Source organism: Loxodonta africana, chromosome 1, assembly GCF_030014295.1.
Source record: "Loxodonta africana isolate mLoxAfr1 chromosome 1, mLoxAfr1.hap2, whole genome shotgun sequence".
Classification (NCBI taxonomy): Eukaryota; Metazoa; Chordata; class Mammalia; order Proboscidea; family Elephantidae; genus Loxodonta; species Loxodonta africana.
Window position 1 is genome coordinate 206,091,810 of NC_087342.1, and position 26,350 is coordinate 206,118,159.

The following is a 26,350-nucleotide window of genomic DNA, read 5'->3' on the forward strand; positions in this document are numbered from 1 at the left end:
CCACTGAAAGTTCTGTGGAGCACAGGTCTCTTCACCATGAGTTGGAATAAATTCCATGGCAACTGGTTACCAGGTAAGTATTGAAAACTTAGAAATTAACTTTCCTTCAAATAGTTTATGCATTATTTTTTGAGATGAAGAAATTTCCATACTATAAAATGTTCCTAAATTGTGTTACTGAACTAACTATATCAGTATTTTGCAGTTTTTAAGGGGCAGGGGGGAGGGAGAAAAACAACATAATTTCCAAGTGCCATGCCATTTAAATACATTTGAGAACAACTCTGTTATATATTCTAAAACTTTTTCTCCATGATCTTAACTAAACAAGTACAAATGCAGAAACCCTCAGTATTTACTGTGGATGTCCTAGAGTTCTATCAGAGTAGGGAGAGCCTCCCAATTTTTTTTTTAATTAATTTTTATTGTTTTAAGTGAAAGTTTAAAAATCAGGTCAGTCTATTATACAAAAATTTACGTATACCTTGCCATATACTCCTAATTGCTCTCCCTCCAATGAGACAGCACAGTTCTTCCCTCCAGTCTTTCTCCTCGTGTCTATTCAGGTAGCTTCTGGCCCCCTCTGGCCTCCAATCTCCCCTCCAGACAGGAGCTGCCAACATAGTCTCATGTGTCCACTTGATTCAAGAAGCTTGTTCTTTACCAGTATCATTTTCCATCCTCTATTCCAGTCCAATCCCTGTCTGAAGAGTTAACTTTGGGAATGGTTCCTGTCTTGGGCTAACAGAAAGTCTGGGGACCATGGACTCCTGGATCCCTCCAGTCCCAGTCTGACCATTGTTTGGTCTTTCTATGAGGATTTGGGGTCTGCATCCCACTGCTCTTCTGCTCCCTCAGGGTTTCTCTGTTGTGTTCCCTGTCAGGGCAGCCATCGATTGTGGCCGGGCACCATCTAACTCTTCTGGTCTCAGGCTGGTGTGGTCTCTGGTTTATGTGGTCCTTTTTTTTTTTTTTTTTTTTTCTGTCTCTTAGGCTCCTAATTACCTTGTGTCTTTGGTGTTCTTCATTCTTCCTTGCTCCAGGTGGGTTGAGACCAATTAATGCATCTTAGATGGCCGCTTGCTAGCATTTAAGACCCCAGACACTACTCTCCAAAGTGGGATGCAGAATGTTTTCTTAGTAGATTTTATTATGCCAATTGACTTAGATGTCCCCTGAAACCGTGGTCCTCAAACCCCTGCCCCTGCTACACTGGTCTTTGAAGTGTTCAGTTTATTCAGGAAACTTCTTTGCTTTTGGTTTAGTCCATTTGTGTTGACCTCTCCTGTATTTTGTATTGTCTTTCCCTTCACCTAATATAAAACTTAATTACTGTCTAGTGAATTCCCCTCTCTCTCCCTCCCTCCCCCTTCTCGTAACCATCAAAGAATATTTTCTTCTCTGTTTAAACTGTTTCTCCAGCTGTTATAATAGTGGTCTTTTACAATATTTGTCCTTTTGCAGTTGACTAATTTCACTCAGCATAATGTCTTCCAGATTTCTCCATGTTATGAAATGTTTCATGGATTCAATGTCGTTCTTTATCGATGCGTAGTATTCTATTGTGTGAATATACCATAGTTTATTTATCCATTCATCCGTTGATGGGCACCTTGGTTGCTTCCATCTTTTTGCTATTGTAAACAGTGCTGCAGTGAACATGGGTGTGCATATATCTGTTCGTGTAAAGGCTCTTATTTTTCTAGGATATATTCCAAGGGGTGGGATTGCTGGATTGTATGGTAGTTCTATTTCTAGTTTTTTAAGGAAGCGCCAAATCGATTTCCAAATTGTACCATTTTACATTCTTACCAGCAGTGTATAAGTGTTCCAGTCTTTCCACAACCTCTCCAATATTTATTATTACGTGTTTTTTGGATTAATGCCAGCCTTGTTGGAGTGAGATGAAATCTCATTGTAGTTTTGATCTGCATTTGTCTAATTGACTCGATGGCAGTGGAGTGGGTAATGGCTAATGATCGTGAGCATTTCCTTATATATCTGTTAGCCACCTGAAAGTCTTCTTTAGTGAAGTGCCTGTTCGTATCTTTTGCCCATTTTTTAATTGGGCAAATATTTGATTACTTCCCGTGTGTCAGGCATTGCTAGGCACTGAAGGTACTGGTATGAAGACAACAAAACTAAAACCAAATAAAAGCAGAAACTTTGTCTGTCTGGAGGCTGGTGATGGAGGCAGAAATCAATGAAATAAGTGAATATACATAATTATAAATGGTGATAAATGCTATGAAAGAAAAACCTAGGGGAGTAAAAGAGATAATAGCACCTGGTAGAGGGCAGATAGGGAGAAGGACAGTAAAGGTTATTCTGAAAGAGTGGCATTTAAAGCAAGTAAGATCTAAAGTATAAGTAAAAATCAAATAGGCAAGTAGGGGTAGGACTGGAAAAGGGAAGAAAGGATTACTATTAATAGTCAGGATTCATTTCACTTAGACAAGGAAGAAATTTATTTTTCTTTCACATAAACTTAGGCCATTATTGGCTGAACCATATTATCAGGACCTTAATTTCTTGGATTTTGTTTCTCTACCTTGTGGTCCACAATGACTAGTCCATCCCCAGCCAGTGGAACTTCCTTCCAGCCAACCTGCAGAAGGGAGGGGAAGGAAGATTTCTAGTAAGTTATATATACCACTTCTGCTTACATCCAGTTGGCCCGGACTTGATCATACATATGGCCATGCTCTATAGTAAGGAAAGCTGGGAAGTGTAGTCTTTATTTGAGGCAGCCATGTGCCTGGAATTCTATGCCTGAAAAAGAAAGGGACAGTATTGAGAGATAACTGGCAGTCTCCCACAATCACCAGATGAGAAGCATTTTCCCTCAGCCAGAGGCAGCTGGCACATCATCCCCTCCTCCACCTCCTCCTTTTTTTTTTTTTTTACCTCACTTTTCTCAAAAAGAAGGTAGCAGTGCGTTGAGAGAGGTATGAGGTTAGCTAAGGCCCAGTGGACTACCTGCAAAGGCGTAACTGGGGAAACCGCACATTGTAAGCTCTCCAGCTAGTTTGTTTATGCTCTTGACTCAGGCATAACAGGAAAATTTCACTAGTAAGTAGGAGAAAACTAATGATACGCTCATTAGTATTGTTTGTATCCCTTAGGTGCCTGGCAGAGCATCTGGCACATGGCTTACTAATTACTTCTTAATGTAGTTACTGACTAGTGGAGAGGGGAAGGAAGCACATAGGATGTTTTTCAGTGGCCCAAAGGATAAACAACAAAAGAAGCTAAATTGTGATTGTAGATAATAATCTCTGTGAATTCAGAAATAAGATGAACACAAATTCGTATTTTAGAATTGAAGTAACCTCACACATCATCAAATCTTCCTTTTTGCAGGTAAATTTGACTGAAGTGGTTCAGTTGTTTGGCTGGGCTTATACAGAATTGCTTTTTCAGCCACTTACATTTTTCTGGAAAGGCTTTGGAGTGCTATGAGTTGACCTGGTGTTTGGATGTATAGTATTTGGATAGGTGGAGAAGGGAAAACTTTCCAGACCTAGGAGTTTGAGTTAATGCTAGGGTAATCGAAAAATAATGAAACATGACAATAGAAATCTCTTACAGTAGATAGTAATTCACTGAGGAAACTTTTACTGACCAGTTATGTCTACCAGAGAGGGAGAATGGCATGATATAACCAAGGCCATGAACCAGTTCTGCCCTGTTCAGTCATGGTTGAGGAAGCAAAACTGGAACAGACCCAAATTTTTAAACTTTGGGAGAGCTGGAAAAATAACCAGAACAGGGAAAATCACAGGTCAAAGCCCTGCTAGAAACCTAATCTCCTTCTTAGAAAACAAGGGCAGCGTACACGCTGCATAGCAACTAAATCTCTTGCCCTTCAGATTTTGAGCAGAGGGATGCCCTATTCAAAGATGGTGGCTGACCATGCTGTCTGAATGTGTGTCACTCTCCACAGTCTCCCCAGTAATCCCGTCCCAGTCATTAAGATCCTGAAAGGGCTCACTACGGCTCTTAAAAGTCCCCCATTCCAAGACTTCAGCTGGTCATTTTTCCCCTTCTGTTTACCATTCCAGATCACCCAAATTGTAAAAATTTAGGTCTATTTCCATTTCACTTCCTTGGCCATGACTGAACCAGGCAGAACTGCTTCAAAGCACTGGATATAATTATCCTATGAAACAGTCATTGGATTCAATTGTCTTTAGGTTCTTTGTACTTCTTTTTCTTCACTGTATTTTCCAAAGTGATGTTCAGTAGCAGAGTGGTAAGACCACAGCTGCTAGAGCTAGAATACCTGGTGGCCTTGGGAAAGTTACCTAACTGTGCCTCAGTTTACCTGTCTATAAAATGTGATCAATAATGGTACATACCTAGTAGGGTTGTATTAAGTCCTAAATGAGCTAATATAAAAGCGCCTAGAGAAATGCATGGCATGAGGTCAGTGCTAGCTTTCATTTTTATTAATATTATTAGAAAAGAAGATGTGTGGTATAATAATGATATGAACTCCTAGAAACTCCCCCAAATGATAAGGTAGGGCATTAGAAATACCATTGCTCTATGAGTTTCTTCTTCTAATCTCTTTTCTTCTATAGCCCAGCCCCGTGCCATTTCATGATTATTGATATATCTGGGTCCACTGTTGTGGCTTTTGTGTCAGTCCATATCACTGAGGGTTTCCCCCATTTTCACTGACCCTCTGCTTTACCAAACATGATGCCCTTTTCTAGAGATTGGTCTCTCCTGATGATGTGTCCAGAGTAAGCAAGACGAAGTCTCGCCATCCTTGATTTTAAGGAGCATTCTGATTGTATTTCTTCTAAGACTGATTAGTTCATTCTTCCAGCAGTTCACAACCCGTTATCTGACTCATAGGTACCCTACAGGACAGAGTTAACCTGCCCCATAGGGTTTCCAAGGCTGTAATCTTTGTGGAGGCTGATTTCTACATCTTTCTCTTGTGGAGCCGCTGGTGGGTTCGAATCCTGACCTCTCAGTTAGCAGCTAAGCACCTAGCCACTGCACCACCAGGGCTTCTTAGTTCACAGTGTATTTGTTATTCTCTGCCAACACCAGAATTAAAATGCATCAATTCCTCTTCTACCTTTCATCTGTCCAACTTTCGTGTGCATATTGAGGTGATTGAAAATACCATGGCTTGGGTTAGGCCCACCTTAGTCATTAAAATGACATCTTTGCTTTTTAAAACTTTAAAGATGTCTTTTGCAACAAAGGTTCAGAGCTTGGCTGGTAACCAAAAGGTTAGCAGCTCAAATTCACCAGCCGCTCCTTGGAAACCCTGTGGGGCAGTTGTACCCTGTCCTATAGGGTCCCTATGAGTCAAAATTGACTCAATGGCAGTGATATTTCCCTCCGCCTCTCCCAACGAAGTTTGCAACACATTTGCCCAATGCAACATGTGGTTTGACTTCTTGACTGCTGCTTTCATGGGCATTGATTGTTGATCCATGAACAGTGAAATCATTGACAGCTTCAATTTTTCTCCATTTATGATGACACTATTTATTAGTCAAGTTGTGAGGATTTTTGTGTTCTCCACATTCAGGTGTAATTCATACAGGACTTCTAACTGGTTCACTCTGGTTTGAACCCCTGATGAGAATTTGCATTTCTACACCAGGTATACTGAATCAAAATCTATAATTTAACAAGATCCCCAGGTGATCCTTGTGTATAACTTCCTGGAAACTTGTTAGAAGTGCAAATTCTCAGCTGAGAACTTGTTAGAAATGCAAATTCTCAGCAGGTGTTCAAACTAGAACAAACTGGTTCGAAGCCCTGAATCCATACTGTAGTCTTTTACCTTTATCAGTAAGTGCTTCAAGTTGTCTTCATTTTCAGCAAGCAAGGTTGTATCATCTGCATATTGCATGCAGGTTGTTAATGAGTCTTCCTCCAATCCTGATGCTGCATTCTTCATGTAGTCCAACTTTTCGGATTGTTCCTTCAGCATATAGATTGAACAAGTAAGGTGAAAGGATACAACCCTACCACAAACCTTTTCCAGTTTTAAGCTACACAGTCTTCCCCTGTTTTGTTCATTATATTTCTTAGTAACCTTAGGCTGGGTTCTCTGGAGAAGCGAAACCAGTGAAGTGTATATATGGGTATATAAAGAGACTTATTTCAAGGAAATGGCTCATGCAGTTTTGGAGGCTGGCAAGTCCCAGATCTGTGGGTCAGGTGTCAGGCTGGAAGGTTCTCCTGCCTCACATGGTTGCAGGGGCTGACCAATCCAAATTCGGCAGGTCAGGCAGCAGGCTGCTGGCTCATGTCCCAAGAACCAGAGGTCAGAGGACGATGGAACAGATGCAGGATGGCGAAATCAAGCTTTGCCTGAGTGTCCATATATATATATATATATTGGATGCAGGCTACACTCCCAAGGAAACTCTCCTTCAACTGACTGGCTGCTCACATCAGATCACAAAAGGGAGGATGATTACATAATATCTGCAAAACTCACTGAGAATCACTGCCAAGCTAAGCTGACATATAACCTTAACCATCACGCTACTGTTGAATTGTAGATGACCAGCTTAAAAGAAGAATTTTGGTAATTATTATATATGGTCACATTCCAGTTATCCACCTACGTATTTTAAGGGTTTCAACTATCAGCCATGATCCTGCAGTCTACGGGAAACACTTGGCTATTTAACTGTGCCAGTTCTTTTGAGTAGCCTGTTAAGTTTCTGTTCTGTCTGAGTAGAGGAGTTCATATGATTTGTATATTCCTAGAAGAACTTCAGTATTACAAATGTTCAGCATACAGAGAGCCAAAATGGTTCTGGCCCTTTAAAAACTCTGTCTTGAGATTTTTGTTGGTCATATCTACAAGCATAGACTGTAATATTATCAAAAGCCTCGTGTATATTGGCAGAAGCTACTTCAGAGGTGAAGCTCCCACTCTGGGGAGAGCCTGAGAGGGAAAGAGGATGTGAAGGAGTAGGGGTATTATCTGGGGGCTAATCAGTGAAATGTGACTTCTTAAAAATCATCTGTGAAAGACTGAGATTAGGTCCAAATAAAGTTACAGATTAAACTAGAAAAGATAAGTCATTGAACTTTATGTTTTCTTTTAGACTTTATTTTCATTGGTTTGTTTAGTGAATATATTTTTATTACAATGTATAAAACAACGTATGATTAAAAGAAAGAAATGCTGCTGCTGTTGAGTCAGCCCCTGACTCATGGTGCCACCATGCACAGTGGGACAAAATGCTGCCTGGTCCTGTGCCATCTCCATGATTGGTTGTGGATCTGATGGTTATGATCCATGGGCAAGTAGGTCCCCAGGGCTTTCTTCCTAGTCTGTCTCAGTCTAGAAGCTCCACTGAAACCTATTCAACATGATAACAACACACAAGCCTTCACTCACAGACAAGTGGTGGCTGTGTTTGAGGTGCGTTGCCTGGGAATCGAACCTGGGTCCGTCATGGGAGGGAAGAATTCTACCACTGAACCACTATTGCCTTCCAGATACTTGCATTAGAAGAAAAGTTCAGGGAAAGATTAGGAGAAACCACCTTCAGCTGGGGAGATCAACATTTCAAAGCCCCAAGCCTACTACTGTCAAGTTGATTCCGACTCATTGGAACCCTATAGGGCAGAGTAGAACTGCCACATAGGATTTCTAAGGAGTGGCTGATGGATTCGAACTGCTGACCTTTTGGTTAGCAGCTGTAACTCTCAACCACTGCGCCACCAGGGCCCCAACATTTCAAAGAGGGCATACTATTTAAACTAGACTTCGAAAGGTGAATGAGATTCAGGTAATTAGATTAAGGGGGAGGGCATTCTTGTAGAGAAGAAAAATCTTGGAGATAGCAAAGCACAATGATGTAAGTGAGGATTAGTAAGGAATAGTGGACAATGAGCCTGGAGCAGAGGTTGACGCAGATTCTAGAGGGCCTGGTCAGATGCACTCTGGAATCAGTAGGGATTGGGAGCCTTCAGAGTAAGCAGGAGAGTGACATGACCAGAGCTCTGAGTGCTAGAAGTTGAGGTGGAGAGGGGTGTTTATATGCAGGATGGTCTGGGAATCAGCAGAACCAAGTGAGAGAAAAAAAAAGAAAACCCACCAGTAGCAAGGGGCCGCTACAGAAAGAGAATCAGGAGCAGCCGGTGACTGGAGTAGGTGTGAAAGGGAAAAGCCAAGATGACTAGAGAACTTGGGACCAGGGTTTCTGGTTGAATGGTGGGTTTTAAGAGGAAGGGCTTATTTAGCAGAGAGATACAGAGTTCACACTGCCAGCTCTCAAAGAATTATAGCATTTTAAAATAATTATTTACAGATATACACGTAGTTTACTATTTCATTTCAGAACAGAAAAAGTGCACAGTAAATTCCATCACCATGACTGATTTTTGTGTATTCATTTCTAATTATCTGTATTTATATGTTTACAGCTCTGTTGTGTACACAGGATTTTATGTCTTACCTTTCAGTGACGTCATATACATTTTCCATGTGGCTGTATTTACTCATTTAAGTATAGTTTTAATGGTATATAATTAAGAATCAGAATTTGAGGGCAGGAAGAAGTATTAGCTGTTTATTGTGTTAGAGGCTTAGTAAGGTCAGTGTGGTTTTCATGAAGTTGTATACATTTATTTGTGATGTTTAGAAGATAAAGTTAGGAAACTGAAGCTTGGGAGAAATGTTGGCGCTAGAAATATGTTTGTGAAGCCTTTAGTTAGAAGTAACAGTTATGAGAGTTTTCCAAGGGAGAGAGTTTAGAGGGGAAGGAAATAAGAGTAAGAGTGGTTTGTTTATTCATTTAAATGAATTAGCTAAGTTCTTTATAATTTAATATTTACATTTTTTTTTCTACAGATAATACTGGTATAATGTTTCATAGGATTAAGTGCTAAGGGCACCTCTGATGAATATTAATAGCTTATTACTGGTGGCAACAGAGAAGGTCTAGCATAGAACTTGAGACATGACCATAAACCAATGAATTAGTAGGAGGTGTTTTCCAGACCCAGTATACAGGAACTCTAGCAAATCTGTTCTTGACTAGCGAGATCTCGGAGAATAGCTGTTCACCAGAATTTGGGCAAGTTGAACCAAGAAGTGATTTCCCTAACTACCTTGGCCTAAAGTAAGTCAGTTTAGGTAGTAAGTGGTAGAAGTTTGAAATGAAATACTTTGATTCATTTTCTTTGGATCAAAATAAAGATGGAGGTTGTAGCTCAACTGCTCATTGTTAACTGCAGTTCATGATTTTTTAAAGCAAAGTGAGGAACCAGTGGCTTATCCCAGACCTCCCTCTGAAAGTCCTGGCTTCTAGCTCTGAGATTTTTGGAAGCAGAAGAAAGTTAAAAAGATTCTCAGGTATATCTACAAGGCATGCAGGGTATCGGTGATCTAAAAGAGTTGTTCTCAACTGGGGAGGATCTTGCACCCCAGGGAACCTATGGTTAATATCTGGAGACACTTTTGGTTGTCACAACTGAGAGGGTACCACTGCTGTCTATAGCATAGGGCCAGGGATGCTGCTAAATGCACAGGACAGCCCGGCAACAAAAAATTATTTTGCCTAAAATATCAGTAGTGCTGAGGTTGAGAAACCTTGATTGAAATAAGAAAGAAAAAAAATTTTTTGTAGCATGCACATTTTAAATTTAGACAATAAGGAAATGCCCTCAGAAATTCTATATGCCTACTTTATGACCCCCTTACTCTGAAGATGTACACTCTGACATTCTGCTGTCTTCAGAGGACTGAGCTTGCTTTGTTGTTTGTGCGTGGACCATGAGGGAAAGAACCTCCGTTTCGATTTCATGGTTGAGGAGCCCTCTCAGCAGTTTAAATGCCATGAAGCTGAACACACAGAAGTTCAGCATGCCCGGCCCCAGTAGAGAGGTGTTTCATGTCTCAGGATTCCCTTGGGCATCACTGGATTTTTCTCTCCTTGTTTTTGCTGAATTTGACAGAGTAAAAAAGAACTGGAATGTGTCTAAACAGAAGGAATTTTGCAGTTACTTTTGTTGTTGTTGTTGTTAGGAGCCATCAAGTTGGTTCCAACTCATAGCACAACAGAACGAAACACTGCCCAGTCCTGCGCCATCCTTACAGTCGTTGTTATACTTGAGCCCATTGTTGCAGCCACTGTGTCAGTCCACCTCATTGAGAGTCTTCCTCTTTTCCACTGACCTTCTGCTTTGCCGAGCATAATGTCCTTCTCCAGGGACTGATCCCCCCCGACAACATGTCCAGAGTATGTATGATGTAATCTCACCATTCTTGCTTTTAAAGAGCATTCTGGTTGTACATCTTCCAAGACAGCAATTACTTTTAATGTTTTGAAATTTCAAGCTGATATACATGATAGGCCTGAAGGAAATATGTTGAGTTGTTGTTGTTGTTTGCTGTCTTTGAGTCCTGCACCATGTCCGAACTCTTGGTGATCTCATGCACAGTAGAACACAGTGCTGCCCAGTCCTGTGCCATCCCCCTGACCAGTTGCATATTGGACCGTTGTGACGCACAGGGTTTTCACTGACTGATTTGCAGAAGTAAATTGCCAGGCCTTTCTTCCTAGTTCATCTTAGCCTCGAAGCTCCACTGAAACCTGTTCAGCATCATAGCAACACACAGGCACCACTGACAGAAGTGTGGTGGATATATATTAGGTGCATTGGCCGGGAATTGAACCCAGGTCTCCCCTATATGGAAGATGAGAATTCCACCACTGAACCACCAATGCCCCCTGTGTGTTAAGTAACAAAGCTGAATTCTCAGCCACAGCCAGGGTCTGAAATGTGTCTAGTATTAAATACTTACAGAAAGTCCGTTTTTATCCATGCAGGATGAAAGACAAATAGAAGACCTTCTGTGGGCTGTACTCAGATTTTTAGTTTCTTGAGTTCTAGTAGTTTATTTAGTTTGACTTATAAATAACATCTGATATTTGGATGAATGAAACCACAGTCACCTCAATAAGCACTTGTGTGTAAATTGAAACCATTTCTGTTAGTTCAAGAAAGAGGAAAAGAATTTCTTGTTCATTGACTATGCCCCCGTATCCTCATGTGCCTTAGGGCTAGGTTGACTGCCAAATATCAGCTCACTTTCCGATAGTGCCTTTGTCTTCTTCCCTGGTTTTTTATTTTTTCCCGCCCTCTTTCCTCCTGTCTTGGTACTTTGCTCAAATGTTTTTTCATCTGCGAAGTCTTTTTTCTCCAAAATTATTATTTCTTCTAGCCTTCAATAGATCATGATATATACCTCACCATAGCAATAGCACTTATCACAGTCAGCCCTGAAGTACAACTCTTCAGGCATTTATTTCTGTAATAGATGGTAAGTTTTCTGATGTCCAAGTCCGGGTTTTGTTTATCTTTGTGATCCCACAGCAATGAGAACCTTAGCGACAAAGACTTGAATTGGGGCCTAAGAAGGTAAGGAAGGGAGAAAGTGAAGCTAAGTTAGAATGACAAGAACTTTGAGCATTAGGAGTTGAGGGCAATGATAAATAAACCAAAAAAGCAAACCCATTGCTCTCGAGTCGATTCTGACTCATAGCAACCCTATATGACAGGGTAGAACTGCCCCATAGGGTTTTCAAGGAGCAGCTGGTAGGTATGAACTGCCAACCTTTTGGTTAGCAACCAGACTCTTAACCATCGCACCACCAAAAACCAAAAAAACCCAAACTCATTGCTGTCGAGTCAATTCTCACTCATAGTGAACTTAGAGGACAGAGTAGAATTGCTTCATAGAGTTTCCAAGGAGCACTTGGTGGATTTGAACTGCCAACCTTTTGGTTAGCAGCCATAGCACTTAGCCACTACACCGCCAGGGTTTCCACTGTGACACCAGGGCCCTAATAAATAATGACAAACAAATAATGATATATAGTGGAGGGCAAACCCCAAGAGATTTATACTTTTGGTTGTGGATTATCTGATATTTCTAATTCATTTTCTTCTTAAAATGAGCCTAACGCTTTACATTGGAATGGCTGCTATGAGTTATGTCAGTTGGAGACTTGTTTAACCTCCATGAGCAGATAGCTTAAAGATGGGTACCATATATACCATTTTTTAAAATATTCGTTTATTTGTTCCTCTAACTATTCTTGTGAGGTGGGATGGGAATTTAAAGGTAAGAGGTAGAGGACATAGGCGAAGTCACACAGCAAATAATCACTCAATATGTGCCACAATCATATTGCTAGAACTCTTGTGAAGGGTCGCTCCTAAATCACAGCCCTGCTCTGTCATGATTACAATTGCAGGGCAGGGCATGCTTGATGGAGAAACCCCAATCATGCCCCGTGAGATGCACTAGGGAGAGGATTGATCCAGGTTGTTCCCCGTCACAAGAGCACACGATCACCTTGTGCTCTTCATTATATCTATCCACACTGTCCTTCTATTCCTAGTGGGACCATGTTTTGTAGATTCTTATCATTTGTGCCTTGTTCTTAAAATAAAGAGCTAACTCAGCTAAGTCAGCTTCACTTTCTTCTTTTTACCCAGGCTTTCTGTATGCATTTTAAATTGAGGGGTTGCTTTATTGTGCATTGCAACTATTTGATTATTGTTTGTTTGTTTTTTTTTTAATTATTGGAAGTTTTATAAGCCATTGTAATGATGTTTCCCTTTCATAGAAGGCTTTACACCTGTTTACCCTACTCTCTTAGCTCATTTATGGAGACAGTGCCAGCAAGCTAGATTGCAAGATGCTGCCTGTTACTCAAGTTCCTGCTGTTCAGTGATAATGTAGTCTATATGCTTTGAGGATCCTGTGAGGGATATATTTTTAATAGAATTGCCCTCAATGTTTAGGTGCTCCTGTTTTTCCTGAAGCAAATGTGCTTAGAATGTTAATCTCAACTCTTTGCCCTCATTATGCAATGGGAGTCAGATATCTTAAATTAATTTGCTGCTGCCCTAAATTTCCTACACCCAGTCTGTGTTTTAATCCAGTGAATTAATGCTTGTGAGGCATTGGGAACATTACAGCTTCCCCATGTATCATCTATCAGAAATGACAGATAAATCATTTCTGTCTGACGCATCATCTCGGCTAGACATTGAGCCCTTTATATATCTGTGAGTCACAGGGGGCCATGGCACCATCAGCCTGTAATTTAAACCTGCAGTGCTTTTCACACTACGAACTCTGTGTATTGCTAGCTAGCCTCATTAATGTGCTTCACTTTCATTTTTTGTTGTTCTGTTTTTTTCCCGTGTAGCTCAGTAGGTCTTTGAATATTGGTGGCCAGACATTTAGGTGTGGCAACCTTTCTTCAAGGTTGTTTTGAATACCAGTCAGCATTGGGTGGGAGAGTGGGTGCCGGGATCCCCAGCATTCTGGGGGCTGTGCATCCCTCTCCATTTCTGGGCCTCCTCTGTCCCCCTGAAAGTCTCAATTCCCAGTACTGCCAACCCAACGCCCTTCACGAGGACTTTGCCGTAGGCACTGCTCTTAGTACCTCCAGCCACTGTGGCCAAAAAGCAGCTCTTCCTCACAGAAAATTGGATTGGGTTTTTGGAAACTTCTTTCTCAGCCTACTCTTGTGTACCTTGCAAGAATACATTGAGTGGTGGAAGGCAGAAAGTCGGTTGTCAGTCCTGTAAATGATGTTAATGATTAACCAGTTTGGAAAACTACTTGCTGCCATTATTTTAATATTATAACGTGTTGTCAGTTGTCAGTTTTTATTGTGAATGCTTAAGCTAAGAGCCAAAATGCAGAGAGACAGAAAGTAGATGAGTAGTTACCAGGGGTTGGAGGAAGGAAAGGATGGGGACTTATTGCTTAAGGGATATGGAGTTTCTGTTTGGGGTGATGAAAGACTCCTAGAAATAAATAGGGGTGGTGATTGAACCATGGCAAACTTAATTAATGCCACTGAATTATACACATAAAAATGTTTAAAATGGCAAATTTTATGTCATATTTACCATAGTAAAAATTTTAAATAAAAAAAAAGCCCAGATGGACCAACTGGCCTCCCCACCTTCATAGACTTCCACCTTCACCAGCTATTCTTTCCTACCCTACCCTCTCACCTCTTCCCCCACCACGAAATATGAATTAATAATAATAAAAACAAACAAAGAAGGGAAGCCATAAAATGTAAGAAAAAATAAAAGTAAGAAAGCATATGAGAAATCTCTGAAGGCCTTTCAGAGGCCAATGGATCTTATTTTCTAATGGGGAAATTGTAAATAAGTATATAAGCAAACAAGTAGCTTGAGACTGAATGCTCTGAAGTAAGTGAAACAAGGAGATGTGATAGGGCATTTCAAAGAGAGTGATCAGAGAATGCATCAGGGCTTTCTGAGGGGCGGTACTTGAGCTGAGACCTAAAAGATGGATGTCAACCAAATGAGCCACATGAGGAATAAGCATAGGAGGAACCAAGGACAGAGGGCTTCAGGCAAAGGGACGAGCAAGTAAGTACGGAGGGTGACACCACTGTTCTTTCAGCCTATATCCCTTCTTGCCTACCAAATCCCAGCCCCCCAAACCAAACCAAAGGCATTGTTATTGAATCAACTCTGACTCATAGTGATCCCGTGTGACAGAGTAGAACTCCATAGTGTTTTCTTGGCTGTAATCTTAACAGAAGCAGACCATTAGGCCTTTCTTCCGACGTGCTGCTGGGTAGGTTCGAACTGCCGATCTTTAGGTTAGTACGAGCACAAAATGTTTGCACCACCCAGGGACCTCCAACCCCCAAAGATAGTCGTAAAAGAAAGCCAAGTGACATTTCCCATGAGGCCAAAAGGCAGTTGCTCCCATAATCCCTCTCTCTCAGCATGACATTGAGCCAATTTTAATCAGGAGTCATCTCTGGAATATAAGGCACCATAACGATTAAAAGACTGAGAATCAGGACCAAAATTAACTGATCTAACCTTGAGCCTAAAATTAGCAAACAGGCTTTCTTTTCTTCTTTAATTACATAAGTATTTGCTTTCTCTGAAGGAGCAACTATTCCTAGGGCTGGCTTTAGGCTATGCAAAGACAGAGACTGGGAGGATTCATTGTTCCATCTGGTAATTGCCCTTTTTGGAGTGCTGATTAATATATATTCTGTATTAGGTAAATTTGCCAGTCTTTGGTGTAGATAAGAGAAATCTTCAGAGGACTGGCACTGGCAAGCAAAGGTACAGGCAGGGCATGACTGCTGAGTTTGGGATCAAGAAGCAGACACCTAGCACTTTTATGTCTGGGAATGCCCATGAGAAAAGTCACAGTGTCAGAAAAGCTAAACAGAGGGGGAGAGTCTGGCTTCTTACCTACAAAATTAGAAGCAATTCTTAAAATGCCACTGGCTTTTATCAGTCTGTTCCCTAATGGCTTTACAAATAGAAAGTGAAATTTTTAATGGTCCTTAAGATCTTGCAAATGTCCTCAACCCATTGTCTGTAAAAACCAATTACTGTCCTGTTGATTCCGACACATGGCAACCCTGTGTGTGTCAGAGTAGAGCTGTGCTCCATATAGTTTACCGTGGCTGATTTTTTGGAAGTAGATAGCCAGACATCTCTGAGGGACTCAAACCTCCAACCTTTTGTTTTGCAGTCAAACTCGTTAACCATTTGCACCAGCCAGGGACTCCCATTGTCTGTATATCTTGGAAGATAAGTAAACCCGATGCAGCCTTCTGGGGAAATTACAAGAGGGAAGAAAAAAGTGCCCTTAAAAGAATTTCTAATCCTATGTGGATTTGGGAAGGGCACAGGGACCAGAAATTACAGTGAATTTGGGATTTAGGAAGACTTGGAATCTATATCGCATGGTGGTTCAAGAGCATGGAGTCAAATTTTCATGTCATTGTTGAGGGCCGTCAAGTTGGTTCCAACTCATAGTGACCCTTTGTTCCACAGAAAGAAACACTTCTTGGTCCTGTACCACTCTCACAGTAGTTGCTATGTCTGAGCACATGGTTGCTGAAGGTGGCAGTCTGTCTTGTTGAGGGTCTTCCTCTTTTTCACCCACCCTTCACTTTACCAATCATGGTGTTCTTCTCCAGGGACTGGTCCCTCCTAATAACATGTCCAAAATGCATGAGATGAAGTCTTGCCATCCTCGCTTCTAGGGAGCATTCTGGCTGTACGTCCTCCAAGAGTTGTTATGCTTGAGCCCATTGTTGCAGCCACTGTGTTCCTCTGCCTTTCATCAGGTTTTCACTGGCCAGTTTTTTCAGCAGTGGACTACCAAGTCCTTCTTCCTAGTCTTAGTCTGGAACCGCCACTGAAACCTGTCCACAAGGGTGGCAAAGCTTCCAGTATCACAGCACCATGTAAGCCACCACGGTATGACAAACTGACAGACACGTGGTGGGGAGTTAAAGTGCATGGGTTCAAATCTCAGCTCCCCAACTCGTTAGCTATGTGACCATGAGAAACTTATTTAATCTTTCTAAGTTTCAGTTTCCTTATCAATAAAATGGAGATAATAATAATGACACTTATTAAAATTATCAATCTAGATTATTTCTTTGAAGCACTTAGCACTGAACTTGGCTATGTTTTTTTTTTTTTTTATTACTATCTTTTTTTTTTTTTTTTTAATGGAGCCCTGTGACACAGTGGTCAAGATTTTGGCTGCTGACCAAAGGGTTGGCAGTTCAAATCCACCAGCTGCTCCTTGGAAACCCTATGGGACAGTTCTACCTTGTCCTATAGGGTCACTGTGAGTTGGAATCAACTTAATGGCAACATGCTATAATTTTTCAGTTTTCATTATTATGAGGAGGACCTCCTGAAGTTGCTGAGGAATTGTGTTTCTGGCCAGTCTTGGCAGTAGCCCTTCCTGTGAGGAGAAGTTAGCAGCCTTTATGTTTTGGGCTATTTTGTTAAGCAATGTGTGGCCACTACTTAGATAATAGCAGATGGGATAGAAAGAAATACATTAGATAAAGCAAAAAGCAAATTAGTAGTAAAAATGGGACCCTGAGAATGTGGGAAAAGAAAATTAATTTCTACATTTTTAACCCCTTATCTTCTCCTTCCTTCCTCATCTTGTGTTACAGGTTTTACTCTGCATAACCTACACCCCCACATTTGATCTGAACGGGAGCGCCGTGCTGAAGATCGCGGAGGTGAGTGCCTGAGCCCCGCCAGCCCTCCACGCTTGCTTCTTGTGTTTGTGCTTCTGCCTCAGAGCTGCTTTGCCTCCAGCTGGGATAGATGTTGGGGTGGAGCTGAGCGTGAGCAGTGGGCAGAGTCTGATTACTATTGTGGAGAATTTCCACTAAGGAATTGATTTGTGGGACGCATGCCATGTTGTCCGTCGTCCATGTGCTTCTATAGTATTGTGTGGCATTAAAGAGTGAAAATTAAGAGAAAACTTTTTTTAAGCATGTAGAAAATTTTTGCATCTATCAAAAGAGAACGAGGCAGCCAGTCACCTGACACTTCACTATAATATAAATCAGTGTTCAAATGTGTATTGATATAGGCAGAAAGAACATGTTTCTTTAACGCTTGTGTGTTTTACTTTTGTATAAAGAAATATTGAATTTTAAGAGATACCTATGGATGCTCTTAATATTTGCAAGTTCACTTTTAAAATGACAAATGTAATTTCTGATAACAGCAAGAGACAGGATTGCTGTAAGATGCCTGTTAGCACTTTGCCATCTGAATGAGGAGAAGGGAAATGCTGTGTGTCACTGCCCATGCCACTGCTGATGGGGCAGAGGATGGCAGGCAGCCAAGGAGGTGTAGGGCCCTCAGGAGGGCAGGAAAGCTGCCAGGGAGGCCCATCCTACCCTCAAGAGGAGGCATAGATTGTCTTATCCTCACGGGATCCAGGTTTGAGTGACAGAGTCTGAATAAGTCAGTGGAACCACACTGCCACAGTGAATGCAGGTGAAGGTTGTTCACTGTGGGTATCCGGAAGCCAGAACAAAGACTCAGCAGGACTGCCCAGATAAGATGGAACATCAGAACACAGCAGTCTCTACCAAAAACCAATAAAACAAAAGAGAAAAAATGTTGCAGCCCGTGAGTGGCATACAAATAAAGGCATTCGAACTTGGCGGTAAAGGGAATGGACACTGGAGTCCCTGTATGGAACGGCATCCTGGCTCTCCCACTGCCCAGCTGTGTTGCCTTGGATACCTCTCTGGGCCTCATGTTTGCTGTCTGTAAAAGAAATGGTAGTAGTACCTCTCTCACTGTGGTTGTGCTGATTAGATGGGAAAACAGAATCCATGTAAAGCTTTAGTGCCAGTTTAGTCCCGTAGCAAATACATGGTGGATGTTAGCTGCATGGTGGATACAGATTGATGATGATGATGATGATGATGATGGTCGAGCTTCTGCCAAATAATGTTGGTCTCACCAGAAGCCTGATAGGATGGCTCATTCATTGATCAGGGTCAGCTTCCCAAGAGAACAGTAACAAGATTACCCCCTCTTCTTATCCTGCTTGCAACTTGCCGAGGTTCTTTAGTTGGAGAAGACACCCCGCAGGAGGTCAATGTGAAGGTAGAGAAATGGGTGAAACCACCACAGAAATGTGTATTACTTCCATTGCCAGCTCTCCCCCACAAACTTTTTGTTTTGGTCTTGGCTAGGACTTGAGCATCCATAAAGGTTGTAAAAACTCCCCAGGTGATCCTACTGTACAGGTTAAACTGACAATAACTGCTTTGATAGCTTCTGTTCCCCAAACTAAGCTTTGTGGTAAAACCTTAAAGTTGTTGACTTCAGGTACGTAAGATGGGAATAAACACTTCTTATACAGACTCCCATTTTGTATTTCCTTAAATTTGCAAAATTGCTTCGAAAGCCTGTTGGTTTTCACCGTGGAAATTGCTTAAGAAATGCTTTTTTCATCAACAAAAAGAATTAGCTTCAAAAAAGAGTTATAGTGCCATGAAAAATAATAGTATTCTGTGGATCTACTGAAACCCGATGATTCTGCAGATTCTCAAGTGCTTTTCGCCTGCTAATTTAGTCTTCGAAAAATCTGCATCTCTATTTTTAAAGTGGAACATTTCAGCCTAAAACCACCACTTACCTCCTGGAAGCTTGCTGGGTTATATCTGGACTTTTCATAAAAATAGGTTTTTACCGTAACTTAAAGAAAAAATCCTCTTTCTCCCACTATCACTTTTGAAATGACTAGGGAAACAATTTATAAAAACACTTTAAAATAAATCATTTAAAACTCCTCTGAAAATGCTGGGAAGGCATCCGGCTGCTCTTTCCCTTTTTACTCCGGTGTACAGTAACTATTACTCAAGAGTAGTGTTTATCCTGAAACCTGTTGATCAGGAAATGGTGTGTGTACTTAAGTATGAAAAAATGAAGCTGTTTTCTCAAGGTACTGCTGAAACTATAAAAGGGTCATTAAGCTCTCAAAATGTAAATAAGAAGGCAGCCCTCCTTTGTGTGTCTAACTATAATGTACTTAATTGAACTGTTCGGTAATGAACGTTTTTCAGAAGTGGGTCTTCCATGATGCGGGAGGAATAAGAAACAGCACTAATAAATAAAAGATGAACTGTTATGAAATATCCAACACATGTTCTCTGTTCAATTTCATGAACAATCATTATTAAAATTCCATGTAGATACATAATCCTTCTCTTCACTGGTTGAAATATGGATTCAAGATTTCTTTTAATATTATACACAATTTAGCAGAGATGCTAAGTTACCTTAATACATGAAAAATCTGTGAAAATAAAAATTACCATGATCTTGGGTACTGGATTTTTGGAGGAAAGGAAGAGGTAGAGCCATAGCCAGAAGCACTTTTTTTAAAAAATAATTTTTATTGTGCTTTAAGTGAAAGTTTACAGATTGTCAGCCTCTCAAACAAAAACTTATATACACCTTGCTACATACTCCCAGTTACTCTCCCCGTAATGAGACAGCCCACTCCCTCCCTCCACTCTCTCTTTTCGTGTCCATTTCGCCAGCTTCCAACCCCCTCCACCCTCTCATCTCCCCTCCAGGCAGGAGATACAAACATAGTCTCGAGTGTCCACCTGATCCAAGAAGCTCACTCCTCACCAACATCCCTCTCCAACCCATTGTCCAGTCCAATCCCTGTCTGAAGAGTTGGCTTTGGGAATGGTTCCTGTCCTGGGCCAACAGAAGGTCTGGGAGCCATGACCACCAGGGTCCTTCTAGTCTCAGACCGTTAAGTCTGATGTGTTTATGAGAATTTGGGGTCTGGGGTCTGCATCCCACTGCTCTCCTGCTCCCTCAGGGGTTCTCTGTTGTGTTCCCTGTCAGGGCAGTCATCGGTTGTAGCCGGGTACCATCTAGTTCTTCTGGTCTCAGGATGATGTAGTCTCTGGTTCATGTGGCCCTTTCTGTCTCTTGGGCTCGTAATTACATCGTGCCCTTGGTGTTCTTCATTCTTCTTTGATCCAGGTGGGTTGAGACTCATTGATGAATCTTAGATGGCCGCTTGCTAGTGTTTAAGACCCCAGACACCGCTCTTCAAAGTGGGATGCAGGATGTTTTCTTAATAGATTTTATTATGCCAGTTGACTTAGATGTCCCCTGAAACCATGGTCCCCAAAATCCTGCCCCTGCTACACTGGCCTTCGAAGCATTCAGTTTATTCAGGAAACTTCTTTGCAGAAGCACTCTTAAGTTAGTTTGAAGACGGTTGATGATGTCTTTCCATTGGAAAGATTGCAGCATGTTCTCATGTGTGCTAGAGGCTTCACTAAGGAATTTCAAAGTTAGAAAACCTAGTTCCTAAATGTGTATTTCTTGGTTTTATCGTATTGACTCATAAGACTGCCAGTCTTTGACTATATAGCATGTTGTCAGGTTCAAGCAAAGTCTGTCTCAAAGACCATTTCTTTTTTCTTTAAGAGTCGTACTTTCAGGAGCCTCCCGTTTTCATTCAGTCCATCTATCCCTCTATTCCAAAACACTGGTTAATAATAATAGCTACCAGGTTTTTTTGTTTTGTTTTGTTTTTTTTTTACCAGTTGTTAAGCCCCTAAAGCCTGTCGTTTAGTAGTATTTTACGTACATTCTCTTTTACGTACATACATACATAATCTTTACCACAATCAAACTAGGTGAGGAACCCCAAGCACAGTGAGGTTAACTTGCTTGCCTAAGTTTCTACAGCTAGATACTCAAACCCAGATTTCTTATATTTCAAACACGTGCTATTCACCACTGTGCTGTATTGTTTCCTGGCTACCTCAAGTCATAAAAAATGTTTAGTAGAAACTTGCCTTAATGATATTGGCAACCAAGTGAAATTCATAGTCTTATTCACCATGGACCCTTACCAGAGTATTTAGTTAGATAATTGCTATGTGGTGATTTTATATATGAAGCAGAAGTATTGATGCATTTTGCCCTTTTCTGACCATATATTCAAGATGCCTTTAGGAATAGGCTACTTTCTTGGGAATCTTTACATATTGACACTCAGTTTATCTGTCAGAGCATCGAGGTGTTACCATTACACCGTATGGAATTGAGTATAGTTCCACTTGTTACCTGGGAAGCTTAACAAACATTGAGGCTCAAAACCAGCCACCAAATGCCCTGATTTAACAGTTCCAGTTGTCATTAAAGTTTTGTTTTTTTTTTTAATTGGGCTGATTTATAATACTTGAAATGGTAGGTGGTTTTTTTTTTTTTTTTTTAATTCTGAGGTGGTAGCATTATTTCTGGGACAGACCTCAAATAAAATTCTACGGAGGTGATTTAAAAGTACACAGATGGCCTGCTCCGTTTACCTTGGGAGCATCTTAGTTGTTTTGTTCTCTGTAAGATTGGGAGGAGTAGCCTCGCCTCTTGCAAGAAAACTGGGCAAGGGAGCAGTGACCACTGTCTCAAAAGAGCTGAGGCCAATAGAGTGAGAAAATCTTATTCTGAAGAGCTTCCCCACTTTCTCCTTCCTGAAGCCCTTTCTTTTCTTCCACGTGGGCCAGCCTCTTTATTGACTCTAGCTTGACTCCTCTGAGATGACTGTCCTTAGGCTACTTAACTGCCAGATGGGCTTTGAGCAAGCTGGTTCTCCTTTTGCAAGGAATTCCCACATCTTCCTTTAACTCTGTCTTGCATGGCTCTTGAAGAAGTCATCTGGAGTTAGAAGACGTACAGAACAATGCAGAGATCCCCTCTACTTCATCTTGAGATGGTTTATAGGGCAGAGTCTGGTCTTGATAGACTCTCCATACCAGGTAGAAGGCTTTGCCTGGGAAGGTGCAGGAATTGATGGGCTGAGGTGTCTTCAGCCATTTTAATATGTTAGCTCAGCCATGAAGAACATGGAGGTGGAAAGGGGAAGTCAGAACAGAGTTTTCCTTGTATGCCTGGGATTTTTAAGAATTTCCTTAGAGTTGAGATCAAAAAGGAAAACCAGCAAACTTCCCTAACCAAGCATGGTAATCGGACTTAGTTATACACAGATTGCCTAGGAATAATAAAACAACTTTAATTCAGTTTGTGTGTATGTGTGTGTATCAGCAGGACCCATATGATGAAGTGCCTCCTGTCGCATACCCCCCTGTTACAGATCTTCACCTACCTTAGGAAGGAGGTGTCTTTCAGAGAGGAAACTGCCTGGCTACTGAGTTGTCACCATGATTCATCATAGAGTTTAGACTTACAGTGATTTCCAAATTTTTTTAGTTCTAATGTGGTAAAAAATATGTCTTCTCTATATAAAAGACTTTTCTTCATCTTTTCTGCAGCTTAACCTCTTGTCGTTTCTACTTTTTTTTTTTAATTTTTATTGTGTTTTAAGTGAAAGTTTACAAACCAAGTCAGTCTCTCATACAAAAACTTATATACACATTGCTCTGTACTCCTAGTTGCTTTCCCTCTGAGACAGCACACTCCTTCCCTCCACTCTCTATTTTCATATCCATTCCGCCAGCTTCTGACCCCCTCTGCCCTTTCATCTCTTCTCCAGACAGGAACTTCCCACATAGTCTCATATGTCTACTTGATCCAAGAAGCTCACTCTTCACCAGTATCATTTTCTATCCCATAGTCCAGTCCAATCTCTATCTGAAGAGTTGGCTTTGGGAATGGTTCCTGTCTTGGGCTAACAGAAGGTCTGGGGACCATGACCTCTGGGGCCCTTCTAGTCTCAGTCATACCATTAAGCCTGGCTTTTTTTGAGAATTTGCATTCCACTGCTCTCCTGCTCCCTCAGGGGTTCTCTGTTGTGTTCCCTGTCAGGGCAGCCATTGGTTGTAGCCAGGCACCATCTAGTTCTTCTGGTCTCAGGCTGATGTAGTCCCTGGTTTATGTGGCCTTTTCTGTCTCTTGGGTTCATAATTAACTTGTGTCTTTGGTGTTCGTCATTCTCCGTTGCTCCAGGTCGTTTCTACTTTTTATCACAATAAATTATTCATAAAAAATTTCCTATTGTAAACATACTAACTCTTCTCTTTATGAAGCTCATTACTCAGTAATATAAAATATTGTATTACAACAGTGCTGCTAACACCATTCAGATAGGAAAGAGCAGGTGAAATGCACAGTAACACAATAAAGGTAATAGATATTTAGCAGAGCGAGGAAATCTCTATTGTGGGAGCTTCCTTAAAGTGTGTGATGATTTGGCCAATACGTATCGAATATCTACTATATTCCACTGCTTCATATTTAATAATTAGTTATTTCACCCTAGATTTAACCTAGTACTGTTATTGATCGTCTACTTATTCAATGGCGTGTAACTTTTTTGCTTATATATGGCTTGCAGGCTTGTGTTTTCTTGCTCTGTTTCCTTCTGCTTTTGGGATATGTTTTGCTTCATTAACCATTTGTGTTTCTGCTCTCAGTTTTGTTTAGCATGTCGTAAAGGTGGATGTCCACAAATGCATGAAATGATCAAAGTGTTCATTATGAAACTCCTCACTGCCCTGTGTCTTCGTGCGTTCCCCGGTGATCAGGGGCCTGTGACTTCCCCCAAGGTATTTGACTCGGCCCTTTGAGCCTGTGCAGAGATGCAGGACCCAGGCTTTGTAAGTGTCAATCAGGCACTACAAAGCAGAGGGTCTGGGGCTCTAGAGCTGATACAGGTGAGACGAAAAAAAAGAAATTGATGAGTTCTTTCCCAGAAACTCAGCCTGCCTTTGGGTTTGGTATTCTCTTAGCTTCTGTGACTCAATGTGGTCATTTGATTACTTCCCTAAGATGGAGGAAGAAAAACATTCACATAGTGGTAAGTCATTAACCTTGATACAACGGTTAGGTTTATAAATGGAAGCCCTAGTACTGGTAAATAATATAGCAAGTTCAAGAAACTTTTCCACAGAAGATGTCAGGAAACCCTGGTGGTGTAGTAGTTAAGTGCAACGGCTGCTAACCAAAACGTAAGCAGTTTGAATCCACCAGGTGCTCTTTGGAAACTCTAATAGCTGATAAAGCATTTCTTTCTGGGCACCTACAAATAGAGATCATTTTGAATACATAGTCGTTTTTATATTTAACAGCATACCCTCTTGCCATATTTACTATTTGTATGTACAACTTTAGCAGAATGAGCCTTATAGATTCATACTTTTTCAAGAGTGAACATGTTCATCTTTTGCCTTAAAATACCTCCTGACATAAGTCATATCCAATGCTATACCAGTAGTATTATCAACTAATCGCTAAAAAAAAAAAGTGATATAAAAATTCAAAGAAATTCACTTGGAATTCAGGACGTTGTCATCCGTTTGCAGCACTGCTTGTGTTACATGAAACCCAATTCCTCATAGGTGTTAAGGGAGGTTGTACGGTGGGCGTGGCTGTCAGTATTGAAGAGAATTGTTTGGGGTGTCCACGTTTCTACTATTTAGCGTATAGTTCAGCTCCTAAAATAGCTACTTTCATCTTGAATACTCTTAGGACTTAAAATTCTACTTTATAGTGTCAGAGCTTAAAGATCTTGAAGATCAATACTTAACAAAGATTTCTTGGAAAAACATAAGATTTAAAGAAAACCACTAAATTACGAGGTACAGATGGCACCAGTGCGCCTGATTACACTGTGGAGAATCTGGTTTCATTGAAGTGGAACACTACACTCATTTAGATGTATTTTCAAGGTTTATAAACCATTTCATCACACGCAAAAATAAAAGCCTTTCAGGCTTAAAACACCTTTTTTTAAAGTTTGTACACATCGCGTCTTTGAAAACATTGTAATTTATGATAGTTTGAGAAAATGAATTTAAAGTTGACATGCCCTTAATAGTATGATGAAAAGTAAGTACTTTGGTACTTGCTCTAATTTTTTTAACCATCAAAATGAATTAATCTAGACCAACTCTAAATACACTTTTAAGTTTTAAATGCTCATTTGGAATATTAAACATTCAATAGAAGCTAGATTAAGCTTTAAAAAATTACTTATACTTCACCTAGTTAACTTTACAAAAAGGTTATTTTAGTGAAGCCTGGCTTAAGTAGTAGTAACAACAAAGGTTAACATTTTCTCTCTCTCTCAACTCACTTGTCAGTCATCAAATTAAATTTGCCATTTAAGTGAGAACTCTGTATTTTCCCTGTAGATAATCTTGGAGCTATTCCTAGAAAATTAGGTATATTAAATCCCTTTTTGTTTTTTGTGTGTCTAAATATGCTGTGGAAACCCTGGTGGCGTAGTGGTTAAGTGCTGTGGCTGCTAATCGAAAGGTCAGCAGTTCAGATCCACCAGGTGCTCCTTGAAAACTCTATGGGGGCAGTTCTACCCTGACCTATAGGGTCGCTGTGAGTCGGAATCGACTTGGCAGCAGCGGGTTTGGTTTTGGTTTTAAATATGCTGTGCAAAATTGAAAGGATAAAACCTTATGGAGAAAGAAGAGTAGGCAAATTTAAGGATGCATGAATTGTCAAGCCCATCCTTACAAATTCCAGAAGAACTGGAGGCAATAAAATCTGAAAAGTCATGACACTTTGCATCATCATCATCATCAAATGAGAGTTGTTTTTTTGTTTGTTTGTTTGTTTTCCAGATTTGGGATTCTCCATGCAACAACCATCAGGGAGTCTTCTTAGGCTCAACTAGACATTCAGATTCATAAGACTCAAGTAGGCCTCTTGGCATCATGTTCGCTTAGCAGATAAAGGGCAGGAAGCACAGTGTGCTAGCAGGGCAACATCAGGCATTTCTGTTTCACAGGAATCCCCACAGCAGTCCTGAGGATCCTCTCTTGTCTCCCAAATGACAGCTTTGGTACAAGAGGATGAGAGCTACATCAGTGTGTCTAGAGTCACCTTGGCTTAGGAGCCCACATCCTAAATAGGAACCAATATTTTTTGTGACAACTCCGTGGACAGAGTTTGCAGAATTTCCTCAGAGGACATGATCAATTACAAAAGTCACTGCACCCAGGAAAACCCAAACCTGTGACTT

General features: G+C 40.9%; 1 protein-coding gene across 1 annotated transcript in view; it reads left to right on the forward strand.

The window, feature by feature from the left end:
• Window positions 1–26,350, forward strand: part of ARFGEF3 (ARFGEF family member 3) — a 165,557-nt gene that overhangs the window by 60,188 nt on the left and 79,019 nt on the right. The window contains exon 5 of the mRNA XM_003403996.4: window positions 17,022–17,090. Coding sequence (XP_003404044.2) covers window positions 17,022–17,090 — 69 coding nt within the window. The remainder of the gene's footprint in view (window positions 1–17,021; window positions 17,091–26,350) is intronic.